Source organism: Candoia aspera, chromosome 2, assembly GCF_035149785.1.
Source record: "Candoia aspera isolate rCanAsp1 chromosome 2, rCanAsp1.hap2, whole genome shotgun sequence".
NCBI lineage: Eukaryota > Metazoa > Chordata > Lepidosauria > Squamata > Boidae > Candoia > Candoia aspera.
The window spans coordinates 31,468,982-31,491,809 of record NC_086154.1 but is presented as its reverse complement, the minus strand read 5'-3'; the positions used below and the strand labels follow the sequence as shown (position 1 = coordinate 31,491,809).

The 22,828-nt window shown below is 42.9% G+C and overlaps 2 protein-coding genes across 3 annotated transcripts in view; one reads left to right on the top strand and one right to left on the bottom strand.

The window, feature by feature from the left end:
- The window catches only part of GXYLT2 (glucoside xylosyltransferase 2), a 28,947-nt gene extending 11,765 nt beyond the window's left edge, over positions 1–17,182 (bottom strand). The window contains exons 1-3 of the mRNA XM_063292835.1: positions 16,798–17,182; positions 2,065–2,263; positions 1,661–1,792 (exon numbers count right to left, since the gene is read on the bottom strand). Coding sequence (XP_063148905.1) covers positions 1,661–1,792; positions 2,065–2,263; positions 16,798–17,102 — 636 coding nt within the window. The 5' untranslated portion in view covers positions 17,103–17,182. The remainder of the gene's footprint in view (positions 1–1,660; positions 1,793–2,064; positions 2,264–16,797) is intronic.
- An 851-nt stretch (positions 17,183–18,033) lies between these two features.
- Positions 18,034–22,828, top strand: part of SHQ1 (SHQ1, H/ACA ribonucleoprotein assembly factor) — a 107,490-nt gene continuing 102,695 nt past the window's right edge. For both annotated transcript variants that reach the window (XM_063291593.1, XM_063291592.1), the window contains exons 1-2: positions 18,034–18,156; positions 22,476–22,650. In XM_063291593.1, the coding sequence (XP_063147663.1) occupies positions 22,508–22,650 (143 nt within the window). In that variant the 5' untranslated portion in view covers positions 18,034–18,156; positions 22,476–22,507. The remainder of the gene's footprint in view (positions 18,157–22,475; positions 22,651–22,828) is intronic.

Here is a 22,828-nt window from a genome sequence, read left to right as displayed (position 1 = left end):
AAAGGACATCAATGGACAGATAGTAACTGATTCAAAGGAGATCAAACAAAGATGGAAACGTATACTGAAATACTGTACAACATCCAAGATACCTTGCAAGGTATTCCTTACTTATGAGAACCTCTAGTACTAGAAGATGAAATTAGATCCGCACTCCAGTCATGACCAAGTTGGAAGGCTACAGGAACTGATGGAATACCCACTGAAATATGGCAAGCAACAGAAGAATCAGTCAAGGTTCTAAGCAAGTTATGCCAGCAAATCTGGAGAACGATACAGTGGCCAACAAATTGAAAGAGGTCAATCTACATTCCAGTACCAAAAAAAGGAAACTTAACAGAGTGTGCAAACTATTGTACAATATCCTTAATTTCACATGCTAACAAAATAATGCTTAGGATCATCCAACGCTGATTAGAGCTCTACGTGGAAAAAGAGATGCCAGATGTTCAAGCTGTCTTTAGAAAAGGCTGAGAAACATAAGACATTATTGCTGAGGCACACCGGATAATTGAGAAAACCAAAGAATACCCAAAAGAAGTCACCGTGTGCTTCATTGATTATAAATGCTCATAGCATTTAGTGGATGGAGCTGGTAATTACCAGGACAGCAGAAAGCACAGAGGTGAATTAATTTTCTTCTGCTGGGGCTTGATGGGAAAACTCTTCTTGCAGCTTGATATAAGCACAGAGGAAATCCCCCACTGGCATCTCTGGGGATTTTTCCCAACAAGCAACAGCATCTGCAGAGGACGGATTTTCTTCAGACATGAAGCAGTGGAGGAATAAGTTAAATTTCCCCTTCCCACAATCCCAAATATCACCAAGACCCTTCTCTAATTGGGTGCTACTTACATTTCTACAAACCCTCAAGCCATAATTAAAATTAAACCCTCAAGCCATAATTAATTAAATAGCTAATTTGGGTCAGAGCCAATTAAATAAACATGTGCTGTCTGCACAACATCAGTTTCTTTCCCCATGCATCTATTGCTATCACTGGCCCTACATTTGCCCCACATCTTGGTACAAGGTTTCTTGACTATACTGTGGGAGCAGAACAGGTATAATGAATACTCCAAACAATCCCAATATGTATTAGTTAACAAGTTCCATCCCTCTCAGCAGGCATGAGAATGATGGATGTTGTGGACCCACATATCCAGGAGAAATTGGATTGGAAAAAGTTGCCTAAAGAAAACCAGGCAGTTCAATCTAGGCTGCAAGCAGTCACAGAGGCAGTAAATGACATTTTCATCTACTTGATACCCTTCTGACATATCCTCAGAAGGCAAATTATAATAAAATTTTTGAAATAAAACCAATGAAGCAGGGAAACCTCACCAATCAAGATCACTGTCTTTTTTCTTGTTGGCTGAGACAAGTTAGATGTTATGTGCTACACCTTCTTAGTTTGCTACTGTACTCAGTTGCAGGATGTGGGTGGTTTTGCATGTAAGTTTTTTGAATGTAACACACACAAAACAAACGTATGGAACTATTATCTTGATTTCCTTGGTTTTGAAAGGATAGAACAGAGCAGTGAAGGAACTGTGGACAAAAGGACCATAATATCACTTTGCATTCAGGTTTCAAACTTTAAGACCAATAAAGCGTCTTATGTCCTTGAGCTTCATATATGACATTCTGAGTACCTTACCGGGAGAAAGAGGCGTTGGGCAGCACATGGCTTGAATAATTTTCTCCACTCTTGAGCATTTCCAACTGAGAAGGAGATTGGGTAGACACGGTATTCAAACTTCTTTGAGAAAGAGGGTGGCCATTCCTCTAACTGTAAAGCACAAGAAGGAAAGGGAGAATTAGCATTCACAAGATGATGCTTTTATGAGTGTAGAAATGCTACTGTAGATTCAAACATATTCAAGCCATGCACTAACTAAGGCTGAGCTTTACTGAGGACTTATGAGCAACAATTCTAAATCCAATTATTAGCCACCATTAACTTATGGCTGACAAAGCTTTCTAACTGAATCTGTAGGCTTTTAAACAAATCTAAGGCTTAGTGGTTGTTTTTAAACAAAGAAATCACTGAAAGAGACTCACTTTCCTCTCAAATTCAGGCTTCAGGGAATCCTCAGCAAAAATATGAAATTTGAGCTTCTTTTTGCTAAAGAGAACTGCTGATTTCAGCATGTTGAGAGTTTCCAGCAGCCGGTCACCACATGCTACAACCGCCAGATGCATCCATTGCACCGAAGAAAACTGGGCTGGAGAATGCTTCTGGTCCTCTGGTTTCCTAAAAGTAATTGTTTAAAAATGTACATGGATCATAATCACTATCTTAGGGGCACCAACATTAAGTATATGTATGTTAGAAGAAGTTGCCACAGGTTATTTTCATTAGGTTACTGAACCAGCATGTGGTTAAGGTATCAACGTCTTCCTCAATTGCCTTCTATCAAGATTGCTTGGGTTCTTTTATATGGATGGAATTCCACATAAAGCAACAAAAACGTATTTACTGCTGTCAAGTAAAGCCTGGGTAGTTTCAGCTGTTTCCAAAAACAATCAAAAGTAGGACATGAAAATGGCTCTAACATCAGGTCATCAGCCTTCCTGATTGTGGAGATATATTTGCAAACATGCCAAAGGTCTCACTGTTCCAGAGGCAGTTACTTAAATGCTTTTTCTTTCACAGCTTTCAGTCATTCTGCCCTTTCTTACAAGCCTGAATTACTGATGTACCACTTAGCAATAAATACAGCTCACTGTTTAACACCATGCGTTGTTGACCACAAATTCAAAGGTCTTTTGAAATGCCCAGAATTGACATGCAGATAGAAATGGTTTATTCAGAATAATGTCATTAATCTGAAAACATGATTCTCAGCACAGAGTCATGGCTCTTGTGGTGCAAAATACAAATGGTCTTGAGTTTACTTCATCCATAAAAAGTACACATGTTTTTTCACCAGGAAACTATGCTGTCAAGGTAATGCATGCTATATGCCAGCAAATTTGGAAAACACAAGAATGGCCATCAGACTGGAAAAAATCAACTTATATCCCCATACCAAAAAAGGGGAACACTAAAGAATGTTCAAACTATCGAACAGTGGCACTCATTTCACATGCCAGTAAGGTAATGCTCAAGATCCTGCAAGGTAGACTTCAGCAGTTCATGGAGCGAGAATTGCCAGATGTACAAGCTGGGTTTAGAAAAGGCAGAGGAACTAGAGACCAAATTGCCAATATCCGCTGGATAATGGAAAAAGCCAGGGAGTTTCAGAAAAACATCTATTTCTGTTTTATTGACTATTCTAAAGCCTTTGACTGTGTGGACCATAACAAATTGTGGCACGTTCTTAGCGGTATGGGGATACCAAGTCATCTTGTATGCCTCCTGAAGAATCTGTATAACGACCAAGTAGCAACAGTAAGAACAGACCACGGAACAACAGACTGGTTTAAGATTGGGAAAGGAGTACGGCAGGGCTGTATACTCTCACCCTACCTATTCAACTTGTATGCAGAACACATCATGCGACAAGCTGGCCTTGAGGAATCCAAGGCTGGAGTTAAAATCTCTGGAAGAAACATTAACAATCTCAGATATGCAGATGATACCACTTTGATGGCTGAAAGTGAAGAGGAACTGAGGAGCCTTATGATGAAGGTGAAAGAAGAAAGTGCAAAAGCTGGTTTGCAGCTAAACCTCAAAAAAACCAAGATTATGGCAACCAGCTTGATTGATAACTGGCAAATAGAGGGAGAAAATGTAGAAGCAGTGAAAGACTTTGTATTCCTAGGTGCAAAGATTACTGCAGATGCTGACTGCAGTCAGGAAATCAGAAGACGCTTAATCCTTGGGAGAAGAGCAATGATAAATCTCGATAAAATAGTGAAGAGCAGAGACATCACACTGACAACAAAGGCCCGCATAGTTAAAGCAATGGTGTTCCCTGTAGTAACATATGGCTGTGAGAGCTGGACCATAAGGAAGGCTGAGCGAAGGAAGATCGATGCTTTTGAACTGTGGTGTTGGAGGAAAATTCTGAGAGTGCCTTGGACTGCAAGAAGATCCAACCAGTCCATCCTCCAGGAAATAAAGCCAGACTGCTCACTTGAGGGAATGATATTAAAGGCAAAACTGAAATACTTTGGCCAGATAATGAGAAGACAGGACACCCTGGAGAAGATGCTGATGCTAGGGAGAGTGGAAGGCAAAAGGAAGAGGGGTCGACCAAGGGCAAGATGGATGGATGATATTCTAGAGGTGACGGACTCGTCCCTGGGGGAGCTGGGGATGTTGACGACCGACAGGAAGCTCTGGCGTGGGCTGGTCCATGAAGTCACGAAGTGTCGGAAGCGACTAAACGAATAAACAACAAATGTTGTTCTATATCTCAGCATGGGGGTGTACGGGGTATCCAGGTAGGGGTAGCACCTCTGGTGGAGAAACCTGCCGCATCCTTTTTAGGGCTGCTTGTTCACCTTTGGTCCCCACCTGGTGCTCAGCTCTCACCTGTGACTCCAAGTAGCTGTAACACACAGCAGCCACACTCTGGTAAACCATTTCAGCAGATGGGCCAAACCAGGTAAGGGTAGCTGATGGGTCTTTGACCCTCAGTGATGTAGGGGATGTGTCTATCCCAGAGTGCGAAGTCTGGCCCTGGCAGATTGAGTGGAGGAGACTGATCAACGGTCCAATTGTCAAGAAGGCAGCCCCAACAGACAACAAGGAGTGCTAAGAACACAAGATACTTAGAGGTCCTGGTCATCCACTGCAGCAGGCGAGGTCTCCAGCTGTAATGGTTCTCCGTGCCACTGGATTAAGGTCTTTATGCTGAGAGAGTGGGACTGCCCCTGTGCATCAGCTGTTCCACTTAAAACTCCATCACGCACAGGTTTCTGTTGTGCAATTCATCTTCATCTACAATTCATCTGCAATTCATCTCAGTCGAAACCTAATTTGTTGAGTCCTGTGGCAATGGGGGAGTGGCGAAGCAACAGGTGGAGAGATGGCCACTGTCAGTTGTAGTCACAAATCTACACATGGGTGGCCCTTGGACCAATGGTCGTTCGTCTCAGTACCTGGGCAGCACAGATGTCTGGCAGCATCCAGGGTGATTGGGCAGTCCTTTTTAGGATAGCACTGCCTACCCTCACATGAGGAAGGGGGTTAGAAAAGGTACCCTAAACATTGCCTGCCACACAACATCTAGCTAACTGTGGCTGGCAGATCATCTCCTTAGCAGTTGTGTATCAAGAAATACAAATCAAAGAAAACTCATCTTTGGAGCCTGGAAAGTCCGCACATTGCTGGATAGAGACAAAGTGTCAAGGCCTGAAAGACGAACGTCACTCATAGCAGCCAAACTTTGCCTTTATAGCATTGACATCACCGTGCTCAGTGAGACCAGAGTTGCAGATGAGGGCTCATTACAGGAAGCAGCAAGTAGATATACGTTCTTTTGGAAAGGGAAACCACAGATTGACAACAGGCAACATGGAGTAGGTTTTGCAATCAAAATTGGTCTGCTGAAGAACATCTCAACTCTACCCACTGGAATAAGTGAATGTATTATGAAGTTCCAGTTTCCTCTCAGCAAGTCCTGGTATATAACCATTATTAGCACCTATGCACCAACTCTTGAGTCCAGATGAAGACAAGGAAGATTTCTATGAGGACCTGGACAAGATTATTTGAACAACCTGCACCACTGACAAACTTGTCATTCTGAGTGACTTCAACACTAGGGTGACAGTGACAACTGGGACAGAGTTCTTGGGAGTCATGGAGTGAGAAAACTAAACAGGTAATGGCCTGCTGCTTCTGAGCAAGTGTGCTGAGCACAACCTGTGCATCACTAATGATGTTCAGACTTGCAAACAAGTACAATACAACCTGGATGCATCCCAGGTCCAAACACTGGCACCTACTTGACTATATCATAGTAAATCAGCATGACTTAAAAACATCACCATTACCTGAGCCATGCAAGGTGCTGAGTGCTGGACAGCTTACAGGGTGGTCTAGTCAGTCATCAACCTGCACATAGCCCCTTTATATCGTAAGCAACTAAGGACTGTCAGAAAGTCATTCAGCATCAGCAGACTGCAAGACACAGGCCAATTCCAATGCTCCCAAGATGTACTTAATGAAAAACTTTCTGGCAATTTACTGTTTGTAGGAACCTATTCTGAAAAGTGGATGCAGTTTAAAGATGTCATCAGGCAGACTATAATAACTGTACTTGGACAGAACACTCGGGCACATCAAGACTGGTTTAATGAAAACCATGAGACCATTTCAGCAGCCCTCCAGGCCAAGAACAGGGTCTATGCAGATTGGAAGAATGATCCATCATCTGTCTCAAAGAAAGACAAGTTTAAGCACCTGCATAGTCCAAAGTACAGGAGGAACTGTGAGAAATGCAGGACAAGTGGTGGCAGAGAAAGGCTGAGCAGGTGGAACGCTATGCAGACATGCTTGTCAATAGTTTTTCAGTGCCATAAAATCCATTTATGGTCCTTCTAAATCAGAATGCTCCCCCTTGCTGTCATCCGATGGGTCAAGCCTGATCAAAGACCAGGAAAGACTGAAAAACTGCTGGGCTGAATGCTTTTCCAACCTACTCAATAGGCCGTCCACAATTGACCCTGATGTTTTAAAGCAGATTCCTCAGCTGCCAGTCTTGGACGTGCTAGACCTGCCTCCCTCTACTGATGAGATCAAGAAAGCAATCTCACAGATGACCTCAAATAAAGCAATAGGGCAGGATGGCATTCCTGCTGAGACCCAAATGCCTTACAGGCATTCCAAGACATCTTGGAAGACATTTGGTCCACAGAGGAGATGCCTGATAACTTCTGCAATGCCCTCATCATGGCTCTCTATAAAAATAAGGGAAGCAAATCAGACTGCAGAAACTACAGGGGTAACTCACTGCTGTCCGTTGCAGGCAGTATCTTCGGCCACATTCTCCTGAACAGACTTGTCACTGTCTTGGAAAAGAACTTCCCAGAAGCGTAGTGTGGCTTTCAGCCAGAACAGAGTACAGCAAACATGATAGTTGCCATGAGGCAAGTCCAGGAGAAGTGCATCGAGCAGAACAAGCCTCTTTACTCTGTCTTCATTGACCTGACAAAGGCATTTGACATTGTAAACAGGGATCATCCTGAGACGTTATGGATGCCCAAGGAAATTTGTGAAGTTGATTCAGCTGCTCCACAATGGAATGACAGGACAGGTCCTTTACAGTGGTGATACATCAGCTGCATTTGTCATTTCCAATGGGGTAAATCAGGGTTGTATACTAGCCCCAGTCCAATCCAATCTATTCTTCACTTGCATGATATCACATGCTGTCCAGGGTCTAAAAGAGGGAGTGTACTTCAGGTACTGATTGGACAGCTCCCTCTTTGACCTTCGCTGCTTGAATGCACAAAGTGCCTCCATATAGTCATTCAAGAAACCCTCTTTGCTGGTGACTGTGTGCTCCTGGTGCACAAAGACAGTGATCTACAGGTGATGCTGAACAAATTCTCAGACACTGCTATGCTCTTTGGCCTGACTATCAGCCTGAACAAGATTGAAGTACTTTACCAGCCCATGCCGTAATACCAACCCCATAGAACCAAAAATCATGGTTGATGACACCCAGCTGACAAATGTAAACAGCTCCAAATACTTGGGAAGCGTATCTCGAGTGATGGGTCTTTGGACATAGAAATTGACTCCAGGATCAGCAAGGCCAGCCAGGCTCTGGGACAGCTGAGTACTAGAGTGTTCAACCAATACAACATCCATATCTCCACAAAGCTGAAAGTCTACAGAGCTGTGGTTATCCCTTCTCTCCGATATGGATGTGGGTCCTGGACTCTGTACTGATGACACATCAAACAACTGGAGAAATTTCACAGGCCCACACTCTGCTCCATCCTTGGCATTCATTGGCAAGACTGTGTCTCCAACCTAGAGGTCTTGGATCGCGTGGAGTCCACCAGCACTGAATCCCTGATTATCACAGCCCAGATGTGGTGGGTGGGACACATCATCAGAATGGATGACCACTGTATGCCTCACCAGTTATAGTGTAGTAGAGCCTGGGAAGAGAGTCATCCATGCAACCACTACAAAGACAGTGTGAAAGAAACCCTACGCCACTGTGACATCCAGCCAAGGGAACTAGAAGCTGTGGCTGCTGAAAGAACCCGCTAGCAAGCACTGTGGTATGAAGCTTCCACCAGCTTTGAAGACAGGCGCTGCCAAAAACTTGTGAGGCTTCAGCTGGCTTGACTCAGAAAGTGAAATTCATTCTGAGTCAGAAGGGGAAACAGAAACGTAACAGGCAGAAACTGAGAAAGCAAAACCCAGAGGTGACTCAGCCACGTGGGAGAAGTTCAAGACGATGATTGGCCAGTCTTCAGAGGAGGATTTGAATCCACCAATCAGTGTGCAGGAAAGGCGTGCAGAAAAGTGTGTGAAGGAGAAGGCAGCCCAATTGGCTGCAGATGGAAACAGGCACGCAAAGGATCAGCGTAAAAGGCAGATGTGCTAAGAGCAAGCTGCTGGAGACAACCGATCTTTTGAGTTCACAGCCCCAGCAGAAGAGTCCCTACCTGCGTTGGAAACCTCATCTGTAGCCAGAGTGGAACCAGCGCCTGTGTTTTCTATCATTGAGGACCTGCCCTCTGCACCAGCTGCCACAGAGGATCTTCTCCCTGCCGATTCTTGCAACCTCAGCCTCACGTCCAGTTTTGGACCTCACCGCCGCCACTCGGCGCATTCCAAGCGCGTTCCCAGCCTTGCTTCTAGCTCTCAGCCCAGCCCAGGACATTGTGCTCCCAGCTCCCAAACTTACTCAGGACCTCTAGTCCAGTCTCATCATGTTCTAAGCTCCCAGCCTTGCCCAGGATCTCCAGTCCAGTCCAGTCGTGCTCCAAGTCCTCAGTCTAGTCCAGAATCTACAGTCCAGTCTAGTCATGCTCCTAGTTCTCCACCTTGTCTGGAATCTCCAGTCTAGGCCAGTCTTGTTTCAAGTTTCAAGCCTTGCCTTGCATCTACATTCCAGTGCAGTCTTGCTTCCAGTTCCCAGTCTCACCTTGGATATCCAGTCCAGTCCAGTCTAGTCTCCAGAGCCAAGCCTTGCCCAGTGGTTCCAGTTCGGTCTCACCTTGCCTCCACTAGTCAGCCTAATTCGGCTGGTGTTCCAGATTGTGGACTCTCGTCTCCAGTTCCAGTCTTCCATGGTCTCTAGCTTCCTCCAGTTTCCCCGCTCTGGTCAGCAAATGCTGTGCTGCTGCTCCACCACAGTCTGCGCCTGCAGCCTTGCCTGTTCTTCTATTGTTGCTTGGGTGGTCTTGATCGGGAATCAGCCTTACCTCATAATTCACATGGACTTATTAATGAAAATAGTTGTCTTAATAAAGAGTTGTTTTGATATAACCCTGTCTGGCCATCTCAGTCTGAACAGGACAAAACTAATAGAAAACTGTGAGTGGCATCATAGAATAACATCCACAGTTGCTGCAACAATGGACTTCCAGTGCCCCCATTGTGCTAGACTCTGCACTTGCAGACCAGGACTGCAAAGCCATCTCTGTGTTCACAGATGAACTGTACAACAGCGTGTCTTCCTTGAACCTGAAGGATTACCATGACATATTGCAGCATAAATCTACTTGTGCCTTAAGGGACACTAGATTTCAGTACCTAACAAGTTCAGCAATGCAATATATTTCATTAATTGCTTAAAAGTCCATAGGCTTTTGTATTAATTAAACCTCTATTTTTGCAGTGGATAAATAATGGCATAAGGTATTTATGCAAATAGTATTTACTTTCCAGCCAATTAGCGAAAAACCTACTGAATTATTAAAGTGCATAATTGGTTGCTTCCTCATTTTGTGCTCTTTCCCCCTTCTGACTATTCTGCGTTTTGCTCACTTCTTCTCGGCTTGTTCTTAATTGCATCACTAAATCAAGCTGTATACCAAAAATGTTACACTCTGATGTGGCTGTTGCCTATGCTTTCCCATTAAAGCATGAAAAACCCTAGCAGTCTAGTGTGCCAATGCCAAATATGCCCCTTTAACCAGGAATGCTAATTTTATGCTGAAGATGGCATCTAGCCTCGGATTCCTTACACAATCCTATAGTGATGGTCACTAGCTGAAGAGTGGAAGCCCCATTAGACCAGTGTTAACTTTAGTGGGATTGGAAAACTTTGAAAACTGCCACCATCTTCATCCTGCCTCAGTGACTGTTCTGTCCAGATTGTCAAAACTGACCATAAGTCTTGGCATGACTTGACTTTCCCAATTTTCTATACTTCAGATGTGGAACTCTGGAAGTATTTATTTATTTTAATGAATATGGCTGCCCATCTCATATCCATGACTCTGGGCGGGTAGCAACAGTTAAAAACACCATGAAGAAACACGTAACAGTAAAATACCACCACCACCACACATATAATTGGCAGCCAAAGTAAAAACAAAACCCGCAACAGCAAACCAACATAGCCATTGCACAGGTTCTGCCATGCTTCCAGGTTCCCAAGCCCAGTGACTAAACCATGTCTGTAAGGCCTTGTAAATTCAGCTATCTGAAGACCAGGAAGAAAACCTTCTTTCTGGTAGACCTTGTTTCTGGGACTTTTATTCCAGGATGACTCATTTGGTGCTTTTTCCATTGTAAGCAAAGGCTGTCTGTTTGTTTTAAATTTGCCAGCCTTTTGCAACCTATCATTTTTATTATTTAGCTAGTGGTTTGCTGTAATTTAATATAATTTCAATTTTATAAATGCTCCTAACTATACATTACAGAACAATGAAAACCTCGACCTCTGAATGTCTATCTGGCATTTGGGAGCAGCATTAAGTGTTGATACCCGTTACATTTTTAGCTTTCTAAACTCAACTTCAAAATTGAATTCATGAGGTATTTCAAATGTACTTTTGAGTGTTTTTGTTATCCTCCTTAGTTTTGTTATCTGCCTCACCTCTATTCCCTCTGAGGGTAGCAGAGGGAATACATTCAGATAAGCAGATAATTCAGATAAGCAGATACTCCTGGTCAGTTACTTGGAGTTTCCAAATTAATAATTTCCAGGCCATAATCTTCATTTCCTCCACAACCATATCTTGCCTTTACATTAAGTGTGGAAAGCTGGTATTCCTCAGTGGACTAAATTTGGATCTAAAGCAGAGATTCACAAACTTTCTTGGCCCTTAGTCTCTCAATATATTTTTCACGGTGCCTCCAACCCAAACAAATACCTAACAGTTACATTTATTAAGTAGTTAGGTCCAAATTTAAAATATCCCACAGCACCCTGTGAATTTACTGCAGTGCCCCACGGTGTACAGTTTGGGAACTGCGGATCTAATGCTTGAGTTCCTGATTTATCTCCTAAGAACCACAGAAAGACTTGTTAGCATTTTTGATGTACAGAATCACAGACTAGATGCATGGAACCCAATGTAATCTGGGTGGGGTGGGGTTGACTTGGACTGCTATGTGAATTCAGCCACTGTGATTTGTTATAGGATGACTGGATGTGTGAACCCACTGAACTGTAGCTTTTTCAGTTGTTATGTATTTATTTTTCAAATTTCTATCACTGCCCATCTCCCCCAAAAAGGACTCTGGGCGGTTTACAATAAAATCAGCAATTAAAACCATAAAAAATATAAAATTACAATATAAACAACCGATATAAATAGAGAATAAATAGATATAAAATCCAAGTAGCGAAGATCTCATTCACTGGGGAGGGCTCTACAATGCCATTCAACCCCACGAAGAACTATTGCCCTTCCCACCCTAGGCGAGGCGGCAGAACCAGGTCTTCAAATTCTTCCGGAAGGCCGGGAATGAAGGGGCCTGCCTCACCTCTGGGGGCAGAATGTTCCAGAGGGCGGGTGCCACTGCAGAGAAGGCCCGCCTCCAGGACCCCGCCAAGTGCATTTCCCTTACTGCCAGGGTCCGTAGCATGCCCTCTCTGCATGACCGGGTGGGACAGGTCAATGTTATGGGGATGAGACAGTCCCTCAGGTAACCTGGCCCCTGCCACGCAGGGCTTTAGAGGTCATAACCAACACCTTGAACTGGACCTGGAAGCAAACTGGCACTCAGTGCAGCTTGCGCAGCATGGTGTCACATGTGCCAATCTCATGTAAATTGCAGCTTAACACAAAATCTTCATGGCTCAAGACCTGAGTATCTGCAGAACTGCCTAGTCAAGTGGAATTTGCTCCTCAGTGACATCCAGTTGGGAGGGCTTATTGTGGGTCCAAATGCCTAGAGAATGTCAGTACCAGGATTTCCAAGGGCAAGCTTCCTGCATGGCAGCTACCCTCCTCTGGAACTGGGTACTCCTGGAGCTAAGGTCACCCCATCTTTGTTGATGGTTTAGAAGTTGATCATGATTTGGGTCTTCAGGATAGCTTTTGGGGAGAGGTGAAAGCTGAGTTGCTCCTGAAGAAGAGATGTCAGGCATCTGTTGTGTATCATGACAAGCACAGCTGCAGATTGGTCATCACTGTGATTTTATTGTATTTTAAACCCAGTACTATAATGGGCAGTGTAAGCCAGAGTTGTTTTTGATTGGCATGATATATAAGCCTTAGTAAACAATAAATAAATAGGCCCACCACTTGATTACTGAGAAGGAAACCCAATGAAGTTAACTTAAACTAGATATGACGCAGGGATATGGCCTTTGAATGACCCACAATTTCTCTTCTGGTAACAACTGGGTACACTTACCCATCTACCAGTATTAAGCCTCCAAGGCAATTTGAATAATTTTTAAAAGACAAAACATAACAAATTAATTTTTTTTTAAAAAAAAGTCATAAAAAGAAATAGAGGTAATAGCAAACCACAACAACTATCTCTGTGCTGTCAATTAGCCACAGTGGGCAAGGATTTAAAGGATAGGTTGCACATAAGACAGCTGTAAGAGCTCTCAGCCTGAACAACTAAAATTCAACTAGATTAGAGTAAAGTTTTAGATATCTCCCAAGATGATTATGCAACAAAAAGTTGAGTCCAATTCAGAGCAGATGTGAACAATTTTATAGGCAACGTGCCTTGGAAACATATCATACTGAGCCAGTAAATACCAGCAAAAAGCCAAAATCTTTTAAGGCCTTCAACTACCCAGAGCTGAGTTGATGCTCTAAGCAGCACAGCCAGGATATTGTACTACCTCATTTACATCACTAACTTCCAGTCCCTATCACCAAGCCATCTCTGTTATTTTGACTCCCCTTCCTCTACCCTTCCCCTTCTCCTGCAACAAACTGCCTGACACAACATGTGGCAGATCCCATGTACGCACATCGCTTCTGCACAGTACAGAATCCCTGAATGGGATGAGAACCGAAGCTCCAGGCTCAGGTTGCTGTTAACGTTCTACGAAAGGAGATACTGCCATGCATTCCCACATGAGACAGACCATTTTAAGCAAAGTGCCCTTGTTCTGAGGTTCCCTTCTGAACTCTAAGGGCTGTGCACCCTTTTCTGAATGGGAATCGCTGAAACCCAGTGCAGATTTGCATCACAGGCTACACTTCATTGTGCCATGTGGAATGCCCTCCAATGAAAGCAGCAATTCTTAATGACATTGGTTATTTCCTTTCTATTCAGCTGAACGGGAGGGCTTTCCTTTACACCAGCTTTGTGGTGGACACCACCCCAGTTCTGGTATATTCAGCATCCAAAGGGAGGCAAGCTCTGCTGTATAGTCTCATTCTTCTGTCCTACTCATATTTCGTCTTCACTCTGACTGCCTGACCAGCACAGATATGCTGCTGAATCTGTGCCATTTTACCAATCTCTCTCTGATGACAGAGACATATTTAATATTCTGTTCGTGCAAGGTAAGGTTCTGCCTCTGTTCATGTGGCAGCATCTTGTTTATTTTGGCTCAGTCCAAAAAAGTTAAGCAGGATCAGAACTGGTGAGTGCTTGGATGGGAGAACACCAGGAAAGCTCAGGTAATTGAGAAGGCAAGGGCATACCATTTCCAACCTTACAAGAAAACCTGTCCGTGTAGCCATCAGCACCTCAGCTGAAGCACCCAGAGCCTTGATCTTTCACCAAGTAAAGGGCTTCTGCTGTATCCTCCCCTCCTCCGCACCCCAGTAAGCTTAACTGAAGTGTAAGGTTGGATCCTTACTTGTCCTTTCCAGCAGTGTTTTTTCCCACAGTAATGTATTCATTTGCTTCTGGCTGAAATGTTCTTGATAATCTAAGATATGCTCTGAAGAAAAATGACTTCAGGAGGTACAGCGGCTAATAGAGAATAATCCTGCTTTAATGCACCCATTTGAATTCTGCCCATGATTCACTAGTGGTCACAGTAAACATTCTTTCTTCTCAATCAGATACAATGCTAGTAAGGAACCCAGGGCTTTAATAGGGTGAAGAATAAGATCTCAGAGAATGGGGCAGTCTTTCATTCAGAACATTTCTGTGCAATCATGAATCAACGGCACACGGGTTTTATTTGATAGATGAGGTCACACTGATTTAGAAAGGGGATGGGAGAGCAGTTTATTCCAACCCAGAAAAAGCACACAGCAATTATTTCTACTTTACCAAATTAAAGGCCTATTATTTTCTAGCAATTTTACTTTCACCCTATTTTTCTTAAGTAGCATAACAGGCATAAATTGCAGTATGTTTTTCTAATTGCCATTATATAAAAAGCTGTAATTAATGTCTAAATAAAAGGCATGTCGACTGTTTGGTTAATTATTCAGCCTCATATTATCCTACTAGCATCAGTAAAGCCACACACCTGTCATGACATTTCGAGTCAGTGGAACTGTTTAAAACGAACAAATCCAGAGCTGCTTTTTTAGACTGATCTCCCTTTTATAAAAGTAAGGCTCACTCCACATTTGGGTGAAAATAGGATTTTAAACTAGATAAATTAATGGCAAGTTTTTGGTTGCAAGGGAACAAGGGGCTCAGAATTATGGATGCAGTTTTTATGGGGAAAATAGCTTTTACTGCTTTCCCACCAATATCCTGATCCAAATCTAGGTTTGGAAGGGACCATGGAGGTCACTGAGTTCAACCCCCTGCCCAGTGCAGGAATCTTCATACCATCCTGGAGAAATGGCTGTCCAACCTCTTTTTTAAAACCTCCAATGTTGGAGCACCCATGATTCCAGGATGCAGCCTGTCCCATCACTTCTAGCTCTCATGATCAGAAACTACTCCTTATTTTGAGTTTGCAGCTTACCCATTGGTCCTTCTCTTACCCTCAGGCACTACAGGGAATAAGCCACACCCTCTTCACTGCTGTCATGTCTCCCCTTAGCCTTCTCTTCTTTAAGCTAAACATGCCCAGTTCTTTCAACTGTTTTAATTAGATCTAGCATCCAAGCCTCTCTCCATCTTTACTGCTCTTCTGAACCCTCTTTCCGGTTCAACCTCCATCCTTCCTGCTTCTGACAATAAGAGAAATTGGAGAACTTACAGTAAATGTGGATCTTTAATTATTAGTTCACATACTGTGTTAAGCCACAGTTTGGTTACCCATAGTTATTATTTCTTTTTCCAAATGAGCGGACCCAAGAAAACTCCATGCTGGAACTCCTGACAAATTCACTCATAACTTTCACCAACATGTATACTAGTAGTTATGAACTTTGTTATAAGCATTTAATTGGAACAGATATACAGGACATGAAGCCAATGCATGCCATCTTTCACAAGTAATGGGAAACATTTTTGTTATTATCTCTACAAGGCAAAACCATTAAGAATAAAGCAATACTGAGCAGAGAAGAATATAAACATTCCAAAAAAAGAAGAATTTAGCATGGAGGACTTCAGCTGCTGATATAGGAAAACTTTCAGGAAAGAGTTATGTCTTTCACATTATAGATTCCGGCAGCTGATTGTTTTTTTCTCACCTACTAGTAAATGGGTTTAAAACTGGAGACTATATTGGGACTGAGTGGATCTCGAAACACTGCTTAACATCTTGTATACAGCTGTGAGCCCACATCACAAAGCATTACAGTTATGAGCTATATACGTATGTTCTCAGGATGCACAGAGAGAGAATGAAAGAGAAGATGTTGCGATAGATAGCTTTAGATATAAGCATTCATGGGCCATGTCTTCTGTATAACTTTGTCCAGAAAGTCTATTATGAACAGATGTAAAACATTTGTAATTGGTACCTAGCTATTTAAATGCATCATGGTTGGAAATGGTTCAAATATCATGACATACAATCAGCAGCTCTGCAAATTATGCATGAAAAAAATATACATTTTCCACCATCAGGCCTGATTATCAAACTACGCATTAAACATGGTTGCTGGACTCTAGCAACATACTCAACCAAAATAAAACTGCATTCTGGCTTAGTTTATTGTACGAATTCTGTAAATCGTGGCTTATCCACCTAATCATAGTTAAAGCAAAACACGGCTTATCACATTTTCTGATTTAGTATGCGCGTGTATATACTTGTGCCATGCATCTTTCTTATGTTTGGGAGTATACAGAGGGCACTAATCTCTACTTTGGAGAAAAATCCCCAAAATAAGAATTCCAACTGCAATCGGATAAAGTTTCAAGGACTTTTCACGGAGTTGAAGAGCGTGGATCAGGGCATACCTCCCGGAGAAACCCCATTTCCTCCCTAGGAGACGAGGGAGTATCGGGGCCCATCTTCCCCAAATCCCCACCCACCCACTCATTTTGTTTGTTTCAAGACACCCTTGATAAACCGCAAGCGACCGACACTCAAACCGCAAGCAAAGGATCGAAAGGAAAGACTCGGAAGGCGTTACCGAAGGCTCGCTAACTTCCCTCTGGCTCGAGCCGCGCTGCGTTTGCCTGGCTTTCGGTGGGGACGTGGCTCCCGCCTGAAAACCTGAGCTGCCTTGTCCTTCTCTGGCTCCGCAGGCTGGACCGGTGGGAAGCGTGTCTGGAGCGGCGGGGCGAGGTCCCCGCCAGCGCCGGCGGCAACGTGCCCCGAGGGGCTCTCCGCCGCCGCTTCCAAAGGCGGCTCGTCTGCGTTGCCCACCAAAAGGTAGAGGAGGAGCAGGAGCCCCAGGCAGAGCGCCAGGGCCACCACTTTGCAGGAGAGCCTCATCGTCCGGCAGGCTGCCTCAGCCCTGGCGAAGAGACCTCCCCCTCATGCTCCCGCTCCCGCGCTGGCAAATTGGATCCAGCCTTGACATTTTAAAGCCGTTCGCTCGCCGCCCGGAGCGTCGGGCGGAAAGGAGGGAGTTGGCGGCGCGCAACGCCACACTAGCCCTGCAGCGCGGCGGCCAAGCGGGGAGGGGCCAGGGAAGCCCCTACCGTAAAGTTCAGAAAACCACCTCGGCTACAAAGCGGCGGTGCGCAGGACGTTCGTCAGCGCGCGGCTGTGCCAGGCACGGGCTACGCCAGGCACCGTGAGCGTTGCTGCGTGCAGCGCAGCCTGTTTTTTCATTATTTAAAGTAAAAATGCAGGGAACTGAAGGCTGGGGGTACGCGTGGTTCAGCTGCCCACTTTATTTTGCTCATAAAATACTTGGTGTCGTTTAGGAACTGTAGTCACAGCAGATTTGCCAGGACCGATGTGCAGGGGAAGGATCGTTCGGTCGTGTTCTGTCCAGGTTATATCCTATTATTTAAACGCCATTAGCGAGGTGGGAGCAATCTTAAAAGCCAGTCCTGCCAACATCGCTCCACGCATGTTGGTCAAATGACTAATAACAGTCAGTCACAAATCTAGACAAAAATAAGCCAATTTCCCCGTATTTCTCTCTCCACACAACCAGAACCGAAGGAAGGCTGCGAGATTTCTGATGCAGCGCACGCGCAGAACGAGAATGCCTGTATTTTTTCCACCCTGGCATCTGTCACGTGGGTCCTTGGCGTCTGGGTGGTTCTGTCCATTTTTTCAGCATCCGTATCACTTTCGTGCTACCTCGGCCACTTCTGATTGGGTGAGCTCTTCCAATGAACTTTCAATCCGCCTCCCATATAGCCCGCCTTCGTTGATTTACGGTTTCCTATTGCGGAAGAGCAGACGGATTGGCAGTAGGCTGTAGCCCATAGAAAGCTTTATCACCGTCCGAGAATGGGAGGGCTGAAGGCGGAGAAACAAATCCTGAAAACGTGGGAAGGTGTGCGTGGGGTGCTTGAAGGTTCCGTGGGTGGTGAGTGCTGGTGAGGGGTTAATTTGTGGCAGTCTCTTTCCGTACTTAGAGCTCAACGTGTAGATCAATGCCTTAGGCGACGGAAAGTTATTAGAGCTAAAAGGCTGAGCAGCCCATAGGGAAAGGGGCGATTAATAGCGGTACTCTTTCATTTTCAACCAAGTGTGGGCAGTCTGGGGGGTAGCTCGGGGCTTCCTTCTGTATCTGCCTTCCTGTAAGCTGCTCGACTACAGCTGCCACCATCCGCAGCCACTGGCCATGCTAACTGGAAATGAAAGGATTGAACTCCAACATATCTGGAAGGTTTTTGTTTTTTTAAATTTATTTATTCTATCCTGCCTTTATCATTTTTATAAATAACTCAAGGAGGGGAACATACCTAATACTCCTTCCTCCTCCTGTTTTCCCCACAACAACAACAACCCTGTGAGGTGAGTTGGGCTGAGAGAGAGACACTGGCCCAAGGTCACCCAGCCGGCTTTCATGCCTAAGGCGGGACTAGAGCTCACAGCCTCCTGGTTTCAAGCTGCCAGTTGGGAAGGTCTGCTCAAAAGGCATGAAAGTAGGGATGTGTGTGTATGTGTAAGTAGGCTTACAAATGTAGTAAGGGTTAATTTCTCATTGACTAACAACAGAGCCAGTCCATCAGCTGGCAGAAAAGTACACTAGCATAAATTAAGCTGATAGCCAAACGCTATCCTGCCTCAACAGCCAGGCTAGCAAGTGGTGCTGTTCTTAACAGTTTTAATGGTGGATAAGTGGAAGTGATTGATGGATGCTCAGGGATTCATTTCCTCTCCCACAGAGTATCCCCTCCCTCTTGCTTCACCCCAGACCCCTCTTCCTCAGCTGTGATCTGTCAGTCCAGCTAGCAAGAGCAGAGAGATGCAGGGTGGAGGGGGCCAATCAATGATGAGTGAGCCCCATCCTTGACTAGTGCTGCCAGGAAATAGCAGGGATGGCAGCAACCAGGAATAGTCTGGTGGTAGAAAGGCAGCACTTCTTTCCACGTATTAAAAACAGTAAGAAGTATAGCCTTGTGAAATCCCTCGTCGGCAGAAGCAGAGAACCCATTAACGCGCTTAGTGGGGACAGAATCTGGAACACAGCTGGCATGATCTGGCTCTCTTTACTGGGTTTAAATCAATCTTCAGTGCAGCACAGGAATAGCAATGGACTGAAGAGAACACTAGGGCTTAAAAAAAACACAGAGGTCTGGAGCTCTTTCAAAAGAATGCTAAACCTATATTTAACAAAATAAGTCTAGTATTTTTTCCAAAAGCATGCAAACCAACCTATGTTTTAAAGGACCCCCACCCCAAAGACCTGTCAACTATTTTGGAATGTGTCAGGCATTATGTGGGCAAATGCCTCTGTAGGAGGCACACGATCAGCCAAGCTAAACTGGGCATGGGGTGTAGAGGGGTCATACAGCAGCAGCCAGAAGTGGCTGAAAAAAGCTAGGCAGATTTTAACCTTTGACCACATCATCAACCACTGAGTTGATGAAGTGTGCTGTGGCAAACATTGTGTTGGGAAAAGAGTAACAACACTACTTTAATTATTTATGTTCCCTCTGATGTGGGCTGAGGATGAAACGAGCAACATTGTGAGGTCTTGTCATATGAAAACAGTTCCTGGGGCATGTTGTGTTGGAATTAGGGGGACATAAGGATGAGCCCTGAAAAGAAATGTGTCCTTTGAGTTCTTTGTGAAGAGGAGGAAATCTGTCAGAAAATTCCATATTATGGAAAAAATTGCCAGTAGAGTTCATGCAAGCCCCCTAACTCTACTCAGGGAAGAGGCTTAAAACATATTTATTTTCTCAGGCCTTTTAATACTACTGTTTAAGCTTTTGTGTTTTTTTGTCTATTATTACTATCAATTTCATTTTAAATGGATATTAATGATATTTTTACTGTATTGTGTAAGCAGATCAGAGCTGTTAAGGGAATGGGTGGCATATGCATTTCCTAAATGAGCAGCCTGCCACAGAATTTCTGAAGAACTTCAATGGGAATACAGTTACATCCAAGATACTTGGATGAAAGGCCTACATACAGTGGTTCTTAAAAGGCTGTGAACCCTTTTGAGCTTTCAATATTTCTGCATAAATATGACCTAAAACATGTGTTTTCCACACAAGTCCTGAAACTAGATAAAGAGAACCCAATTAAACAAATGAGTCAAAAACAGCCTATAAGAAGGAGATGGAAAAAGAAGAAATAGTGGATGCACAAAAAAAAAGATGAATTGTTGGATATACAAATGAAACAGGCTGATGTTTTAACAATTAAAAAAGATATACAAATATTAAACCAGAAGACTGATGTGGATAACCTTCTTAAATTGGATTTACAATAGGGATTTGTTAAAGTTGTCTATGACTTCATGAGAAGAGACAGTGAGAATATGAAGAGTGGCATGGGTAACCTCTTTATACTGGATTTACAAAAGGGGCTTGTTAAAGTTGCCAATGGTTTTGTGAGGAGACAAAGAGTATGAAAAGAAAACAGATGCTTGGACATTATCTGAGGGGACTAAAGATTGTTGTGAGAAAGGGGGAAGAATGTAAAGTCAGTTTATTTGATCAAGGTTAAAATAGATGTGTTGCTATTTCTGGTAACATTTAATGGATTTATGTTGACTACGACCAGATGACAATGTTTTAAAGGTTTTGTTTATTTAAAGAGATGAGATGGGATTTGTTTAAATCAGTGTTTCTCAACCTTGGCAACTTTAAGATGTGTGGACTTCAACTCCCAGAATTCCCCTTGCTGGCTGGGGAATTTTGGGAGTTGAAGTCCACACATCTTAAAGTTGCCAAGGTTGAGAAACACTGGTTTAAAGAGAAAATGAGATAGAAGTATAAAAGGAAGAATTTAAAATGGGTTTATTAGATATAGTTTGCAATAATTATGTCATTATTTCTGACAACCCTTAATGGACTTTTGTTGATTAAGATAGTGATATTAATTGAGTGATGAAACTTTAAAGATTTGTTTATAGAGAATAGGATATGGGATTAAGACATGGTTGGTTGTATTTTAAGAGTTGGTGATAATGTTAACTATACCTGCTGGGGATGAAGGGGGAGGTTTCTTTCCTTTTTTTCTTTTTTCTTCTTTTCCTGCACCTCTTTATTTTTCTATTTTTCTATTTTTTTTATAGTATGTATTAGTTTTATCTATATAAAGTAATTCTTCATAAAAATTACTGAATTAAAAAAAAAATATGGAAATTGACATGTTATGCAGAATTTTGGCTTTTTTGAGCCTGGAGGTAAATGAAGAAAACCATTCTTCAAAGGTGGAAATAACTACTCCAGATGTTTAAAAAGTAGATTCAGGAGATGCGTTCTTTATCACTTTTTGAAATGTTGTTATGTTGTAGAAATAAGAAGATAGAAGAGTGTGTTTAGATGCTATAACACATATATTAACAGCATATATGACTTTTTAAAGCTTCTGTTTATTTTTTTACAACTGTTACATACAGTACATATGTGTATGTGTATTTTTTGCTTGTATGATCACTGTTGTATTGTTTGTGTGTGTGTTTTCTTTGCTAAATATTAAAAAATAGGAAAAAGATGCAGCTGGCATATGCAGCTGAGACATTCTCACAAATAAAGATGATGCTTGAGGCTGGCATTTTCCTTTGCAGCTTGACAGTTTCTTTGTTTCTAAAATTAAAAATAATTCAGAAAGATGTAAACTGTCAAGCAGGGCAGGACACCTTGTAGATGGCAAGATGCATTGTCATTCCCAGGCATTATACTGGAGACCCCAGCTTTTGATCAGGGGCAGTGTTGGGGCTGCAGAAGGAAGGAGAACCAATCATAATACTAACAAAAAATTTACTCATTTTTTCTGCTGGCAGAAGCATTTTGAGTGGAACAGCTTATGAACACTGCTGCTTGCTGAACAAAAACTCTGGATCCATTATAATAGATTCTTCATGAATTTGTAGATTTCCAAGAAGTAAAAACAAACTTAGACATTTATGCCGCTGACTAAATCTGGTTGTTCTGAATAAGGATTGCTCAGGATCTCATTGCAGCTGTCTTGACTGAAGAATGGGGGAGTATAAAATTAAATAGTTTAAGTAATGTACTGAAAGTGTATATAGGAAAGATATCTTTAATCTCATCCCACAGATACATTTTCCCTGATTAGAATTGATGCCTTCCAATTAACTGGAACTAGTTTATTAAAAATCATCAGTTATCATTTCCAGGTATTTGAATGCTATTGATACCCATTTACATGTGCTAAGAATAATAATTTGTTTTGTTTGTTTTTATGATTATTTTATAGGTAGTGGTATTGATTTTTCATGACTATTCATCATGATAACTCCAGCATTTGAACTGAGTCAAGATCCAGATTTTCTTACAATAACTATCAAAGTACCTTATGCACGAGTTTCAGAACTTGAGGTCTATTTTGAAGGGAAATTGTTCCGGTTTTATGCAAAACCTTACTTTCTCAGGTAAGCAATGTCAGTTCTCAAGCGGAACTCAATTCTGTATATTTAGTTTAGCAAGTTATATTTTTGAGCATTTCTGCCATTCTTTCTAGAAGTCTACAACTGAAGATTATAACTGTTATCTGCTACAAAACAAACTTTCTGTCAGCTTTGGGGTAATGTTGGGCAATTAAATGTGGTT